General features: G+C 43.9%; 1 protein-coding gene across 1 annotated transcript; it reads left to right on the top strand.

Moving 5' to 3' along the window:
• The first annotated feature begins 364 nt into the window (after window positions 1–364).
• On the top strand, window positions 365–5395 carry LOC129340914 (SH3 domain-binding glutamic acid-rich-like protein 3). The gene is made up of 3 exons (XM_054995810.1): window positions 365–436; window positions 2207–2374; window positions 5294–5395. Exons 1-3 carry the CDS (start codon window positions 389–391, stop codon window positions 5393–5395), a joined length of 318 nt encoding a protein of 105 aa, XP_054851785.1. The 5' UTR covers window positions 365–388.
• The last annotated feature ends 1743 nt before the right edge of the window (window positions 5396–7138 follow it).

Here is a 7138-nt window from a genome sequence, read left to right as displayed (position 1 = left end):
CTGTCCCAGCTAAATTTATTATTATAATCTGTTATAACCATATCACAACTAGAGCTCCCTTGTTAGTTTGCTTGGAAAAGTGACGGGCAGAGCACGAAAACGCGACCACCTTCTTGTTTTTAATCCAGGCCCGAGCCCTTTCGTCCTGCGCCCGCCCGCTTCGTATTTACAAGCTTGGGGGCGCCAGAGGGCAAAGACAGAGGAAAAGGCGAGAGGGAGGGTGAGGCCTCGATTTTGAGTGATAGCTCTAGCGGCCAATCGATGGGCAAGGAGATGAAACGGCGCCTCCTCCTGGCTGTGGCTGTTGGGTTTCCATGGCAACCACGAAAAGAGCGGCCCGGGCGGGCGGGAGACAGGGAAGGAAGGGCGGTGAGGGTGGCTGGCAAAGATGGCCGCCATCCGGGTCTATTACACCAGCGTTACGGGGTCTAGAGAGGTGAGGGAGGATATGGCGGCCTAAAGAGGGGGGCGGGGTCCACAGGTGCTCGCTCCCCTTAGAAGGGGACGCTGACCCGGGACCAAATACAGAGGAGGGAGGTCCGAGGAAGAGGCTTAGGTTTTACTCAGGCGCAGCCCTTGGGACAGGCACACGAAGGGTTGCCAACCTCCAGGTGGAGCCTGGAGATCTCCCGGAATTGCAGGAGAGCAGTTCCCCTGGAAATAAATGGTTCCTTGGGAAGGTGGACTGCACGACATTATACCCGGTCGAGTTCCTCTCCTCCCCAAATTCAGCCCTTCCCAGGCTCCACTCCCAGGAATTCCCCAGCCTGGACATGGCTGGCACCTCTAATTCTCAGTGTACTCCCTCTCTGGTGCTTTTTAAGATAGTGACTCCAACTTCAAGTTGTCCAGAACGTAACAGAGCTCCAGAGATCAGAAATGGCACGTTTGGAGTGCAGTCTCATTGCCTCAGCTCCCTGAGCTTCCCTCCCCTCCTTAAACTCCTTACCCCAGGCACCACCCCCAAGTCTCCAGGAATTTCCCAATTCGGAGTTGGTAAGGGTAGGAGAGGGGAGGGGGGAAGACTGATAAAGTGCTATAAGGTGACACACACACACACACACATCCTGTAGCAGCTATTGACACATTCAGAAAAGGGTGAGCGTAGGTTAACCATAAAAAGTAAGAGAGAGACTCTAATGGCATTTTAAAGCAGATGTGCCATGCTATTTTATTCACATTTATTCAGAATAAACCTCACTAAATAGGACTTGCTCCTTACCTACAAAGAGAGACTGCAGCCACACACTGTTGGATAGCAGTGTTAGCCTGTAGCAGCAAAATGAAACTGGTCGAGAGGCACCTTAAAGACTAATATTTATTTCTGCAGAAGCATTTGCGAGTCAGAGCTCTGATGCCCAAATCAGAGCTGGCATAAATGTTCATCTTTAAAGTGGTACTGTCTGGACCCCTGTTCTAAAATGATTGGATATTGCAGTATTGTTGCACTAAAGCAATTGTTTGTGACTAGACTTTCCTTTAAGGACAAGGCCATGCAAATGATCACTATAGCCCAACGTGTGCGAAATGTCCAACAATATATGGATGCAGATGTGGGTTCTCTCTTCAGGCATTAACACTAGGAAGGCTCTCTGGTTCCTGCTCTTGTAAGTGGGCACTGTGTGTATATTGTCCCATATTGGACCTGTCTGTTTTAAGGCTTTGTAGCCCAACTGTATGAGCAGCTGAAGCTGCCTATTACCAAACCATTGATCCATTCAGTATTGCCGACTTTCTGAGGTTTCAGCCAGAGAAGCGTCTTTCCCAAAATATGCTACCTGAGCTCCTTCCCCTGGAAATACCAGTCAATAAACTTTTGGATCTTCTGTATGCAAAGCGTAGCCTCTGCCACAGAATTATAGTCAATAGCCCCTATAAACCCCTGGAGTAAATCTTTTAAAAACAAGACCTATTGCACAATACTCTCATTTCGATTTGTTTTTAAAGCTCTACACTAAGCTTTTCGCACATACACAGAGACATTGAAATAAAAAAGACAAAAAATTTGCCATCCCATTTGAAAACAAAGGGACCCATTCTCTCTGAAGGAAAACGGGTTTCTCTTTCCTCCGCGTGGCACCACCCCAAACTAACTCCACCAAAACCCCTATAAAGAAAAAAAACACACCTTAGTACACAGGGGTGATAAGAAAAGCTTTCAAATCTGCCTGGAAGTTCTCTCAAAGAGAAACATTTTTTTGCCCAGGTGAAGCAGAGGCAGTCAGAAGTCCTTCGCATCCTTGATGGAAACCACATGAAGTATGAGTTAGTTGACGTGTCCATCAGTGAAAGTTTGCTTCAAGAAATGAGGGACAAAGCTGGCAACCCTAATGCAATCCCACCTCAGATCTTTAACGGAGACCAGTACTGCGGGGTAAGAATTTTTTTTTAAAGCTAAAATCTAGTAACAGAGAAATCTGCCTGGACCTCAATACTGCCATATCAGGTTAGGGCAAAGGTCCATACGTGCCACCTCAACTTTGGCCACATCCGTTCGTATTAACCAGCTAGGTATCACTGCTAATGTAGCATATGGGCTACAGTTAGTTAATTCAAGATTTACGTATGTATTTATTTGCATTCCGCCTGTCTCCCCAGTGGGGACCCAAGGTGCTTACATAGTTCTCCAGCACAGTATTAGAACAATACTGAAGCACAGGATGGACTCCTGGAAAATATCCAGTCTTTTAGCATCTATGTAGCACCTATGCAATCTGTGCGCAGAGAAGAGATTCAATGAAATATCCCGGAGAAATCTATTGTATTACTGAAACAAAAAAGTATTTATAAAAATATGGTTTATTAGAGAAAAATGGGGAAAATGGTGGTTGGATTCAAAAGGCGTAAGAAAGGGGACAAAATACAAAACAAGGAAAGGGCACACTCACACACACGCATAGTCAATAAAAGCAATAAAGGTGGTCTGTTTCAGCTAATGTAAGATGGGTAGCCATGTTGGTCTGAAATAGAAGAGCAAGCTCCAGGTGCTACTGAACCTGAATCTTGCTCTTTTAACTCAGCTAAGTACACTTTATCTAGATTGTAGCGGGTTCTTCAGTGCATGTACAGAGTTTCTTGCAGTGCCAAGATAGTGGAGGAGTACTTAACCCCTGGCCCACTGGTCTTGGAGTCTCCAGATGTTCCAAAGTGGGGACAAAGAAAAGTTCCAGACCTCCCAAATATTTATGGGCAATGGAATCTGACTAAGCCAGTGAGATTGATTAGGGGATAACACTCTCCCTCAGATATGGATGCAGTTTGGACAAATTAATGTCCCCAGTTATTGACAAGCTTCTTGATAGTTACTAGGCTTTGTTCCCATGGAAGGATTTTGTGGCTAAAGAAGGCAATGAGAAGTAAGTTTCCTGTGTAGTCAGCTTGGGAAAGTGCAGCTCCAAGGGCTCTTTCCAAAGCTTCAACCGTTTTTCAAAGCTGGGTGCAGCCAAGTTAGGATAAGTCATGAGGCAGGTCTTTAATGGGGTTCCGAGTTGACAGCACTGGATGAAGTGAATTGTCCCTGGTGAAGCAGAAGTTAACAGTAGTAATTGCAGGGTGCTCATCCCAAGCCCACAAGTTGGACAAGCTCCTGAATGTTTTTTCTCCTTGCATTGAGTGAGCATTTTTTTAAATTAAAACATTTATATCCTGCCTTTCCACATGGTTCAGGGTGGCTTACAATGACAAAACTTCAAACAAGAAGTCAGACACAAACTTTTATTCCCTGTTACCTTCGACGTTACAGAGATCCACAAAATAATATAAAAGATCTCATGTCAGGCAGAAATGAAGAATTCTGGCATCAAACCCAATAGAACAACTACAGTGTCACTGACGCTCTTTTGTTATCAGAAAGATTCTATTTTAAAAATATTATTCTCTCTCATTAATTAAAACATTTATATGTTGCCTTTCCCTTTGCATCTCAAGGCAGTTTACAGAAGCATAGATTAGCGTGGCCAAGTTGGCAGACTGTAAAAAAGGAGAGATTTGGAGAACTAAATGCAGCTGGTAGAAGGCACTTTGGCCACAACACCCACCAGATTTTCAGTATTCCAAAGCTCTCCCTGAATAACTGAAAAATTAATGCTCAATAATCTTACTCAGGGGTTTCTTTTCTGGCAGTAAGCATCAATACACAGTACCAGCACCTCTTTCGGCTGGTGAGCTTGGGCCCCCAATGTGGTGGACATCATGAGTACTGGGCTGGCACCCCTCCCCCCTCTTTCTTTAATGAAAAAAACCCCACTGATCTTACTCATTTCCAAAAATCAACAAAGCAAGGGGGTATACCTAGAGCAGTAATCAGTAGACTAGGACATTTTGATGCCACTCTTTTATCCTCTCAGCAGGGAGCAGAAAAGAACAAAAAAGACAAGCAGAAACGGGGCAGGGGGAACCCATAATAGAGAGCTTCCCTCCTGCACGTGATCTAGCTTTAATACATTTCTGAAATGCACCCTGCCCTCTTGACAATGTCATGTTAAAATGATATCCAGTCACAGAAGAGGCCTCCTTGTTAGGGCAGGCCATTGGGAACTTCCAGAAGATTCTAGAAGGTTCTGAGCAACTGGGATGTAATTGAGTCACCCCCTCAGTATTTCGCCATTCCATCATATCACCCACCCCTGTCTGTGCTCTGATAATGCTTTGGGACTATGTTCAGTGATACTTCTGCTTGGATGGAAACCCCCTGCTTCATGCAGTCCAAGATACACCCATATCTCACTGTTTGGGAGATACTTTCATTTAGGCCTACTCACAGCAGGTGAGATTTCACAAGGAAAGCAAAACCCAGTTGAACTGAAAGCCACACCAATGCCTGATAGCTTAAGAATATGAACAACATATAGTTATGGTACTAAAGGGGATATCCTATAGAAAGGTACACATTTTCCAAAGTCCTACTAGCCTCAGGGCCATTTTATTTCAGGCAGCTCCTCACTGCTGCCATTTTTCCTGCCATACCACTGGACAGCTTTTTTTGAAGGCTAAATGAATTGCAATAGTAACAATTACTGATTCCCCTCACTCCCCCAAAAAACCCTCAAAAAACCTCGGGTCATGCAGGGGAAACAGCAGCCAATTAAGGAAAATATGCAGAAGCTGCATTGCCAGTGCGCAATCTCTGCATTCACAATGGAGCTAGTAATAAGTGCAAACTGGAGAATCCTCACTGTGTTGACATAGCCCAAGTTTCAATTTCAGCTCCATTAAGAAAACAAAACCAGGGGAGGGGCGCCTCGGGTAGGAGCAAAGGGCTGGTTCCATATAATATGCTGTTTACATGTTTTAGGACTCCCAAATGCTCTACGAAGCAACTGAGAATGAAGAAGTTAGGAAGTTTTTGAAGATGTCAGCCATAGAGAAGACAGCAAGGGGAGAGATCGCTATCTGAAGACAACGTCACTTCTGACAATGCCATGTCATGTTCTCATTCGTTTGTCGCCTTAGATAAAATCTTGCATGTGGAAGATATTCATGTCAGTGCCAATGACAGAAACACTTTACTGCACAAACAACCCCCCAAGTCAGCCAGTGAGCATCTTATGCACTGTTTGCAGCAAATGCTGTGCTGCCTTCCAAGATCTTCTCTGTGAAACAAGATTCTGCAGTCTCCATCAGAGGTTGCTGTATTAAAATCGTTAAAAAATAGAAACCACTGAAGATGGGAACATTTGCTCTTGCAGGATAGTAATAAAAAGCCACTGAGTTTTAACAAACCTACAGCTTTAAATGGTATTTTTTCTACAGGTGCTAAGTTTGACATCCATTCAAAGGTATTGTGTAGGACAATACACAAAAAGTGTTTGGAAAAGTGTTACTTTGTGAACAGGATGGGTGATACAAAACTTGATCTAGCACTTGTTATTCTCAAGTTACCAGGAGCTTTGGGATGTGTGTTCAGACAGAAATGAGCTTGGCTAAGCACCTCCTGCTTCACCAAGCATTGTTTCTTTGAATATTTCATATTAGATGGTCATACTTCAAGAAAGCAAGAGGCTGTGTGGATAGATAGTAATCGTTTCATTCAGACTTCATGTGAAACCATGGTTAAGAAAGCTTAACATTGACAAGCCAAAATCTGAGACGTGCTCACTAATCAGAACCCAAGGTTTGAAGCAAATTTGCAAACTGTGGTTTGTGATGACCGAACTGAGGAATCACGGTTATGGCTGTTGCTTTGCCTCCCAAAGCCCCTGCCCCAGACAAACAGGAGTACTGAGTGTATCCAAAACAAAAGCAGCTCTGAATCACTGGAACTATGGTTATGGCAAGGCATTGCTTAGCATGATGTCTGAACTGATCCCAACTGGCTACCATACACTATTCAAGCACATGAGAATCCTTACAGAATACGGCATCAACTCTGCCATTATTAAAGGGTTTCTACGCAGACTTTTTTCCCCTTCCCGGAGGTCTCTTTCATGCAATCAGCACAGCAGATCGATCAACAAGAAAACGCATTTTATGCAGAAAGTACTTGATGGATAGTCAAGATTTCATTTTTGCTTTCATCATTTTGAGTTGGAATCTCTGTTCAGTGCTTAAGTGAGACTAAATGAATTGTGAATGTTGGTCTTGCTTTCCATCTGAAATATGGTTTCCTTCCCCTACAGGTTGCACAGTGGTTTTTAAAATAAGGCCTTCTCTGACCAAAACACTGTGGGTATGCAAAAACAGCCTTCAGTGAGTTCACATTACAAATATTGGTGGCACGTGTAACTTCATACATCCCACCCACCTCCTCACCATCTCATGAAGCTTGTCCAACCTGGCAATTCCAACTCCTAATTTCATATGCAACAAAAAAATCTGTGTATAAATGAGTTCCACTGGTAATTCTTATGATCTGAGAATGAGGAAAAAAGATTGTGGAATTTACAATTAACTACGATAACAATATGCAATGCACATTTGCCCCAGTCCAGTATGTGTTGTAGGTGCAGATATTACATGCAGTGAATGAAGCAGGTCCCACGTGCACATAAGATTGGGGCATCTGGTACTGTCCTAACTCTGAAACTGTAGCCATTATTGCAAATACCGTACCTACTGGAGAACACTGGAGCATTCAACTGCTCAGCCCACAACTGGTAGGTCAAGGAATTCTACAGCTGTCTTGGGTTAGAGGGAGGAT

This window comes from Eublepharis macularius, chromosome 13 (genome assembly GCF_028583425.1).
Source record: "Eublepharis macularius isolate TG4126 chromosome 13, MPM_Emac_v1.0, whole genome shotgun sequence".
In the NCBI taxonomy this organism is placed as follows: domain Eukaryota; kingdom Metazoa; phylum Chordata; class Lepidosauria; order Squamata; family Eublepharidae; genus Eublepharis; species Eublepharis macularius.
The sequence above is the reverse complement of the archived record's forward strand: the minus strand, read 5'-3'. Positions and strand labels throughout refer to the sequence as shown.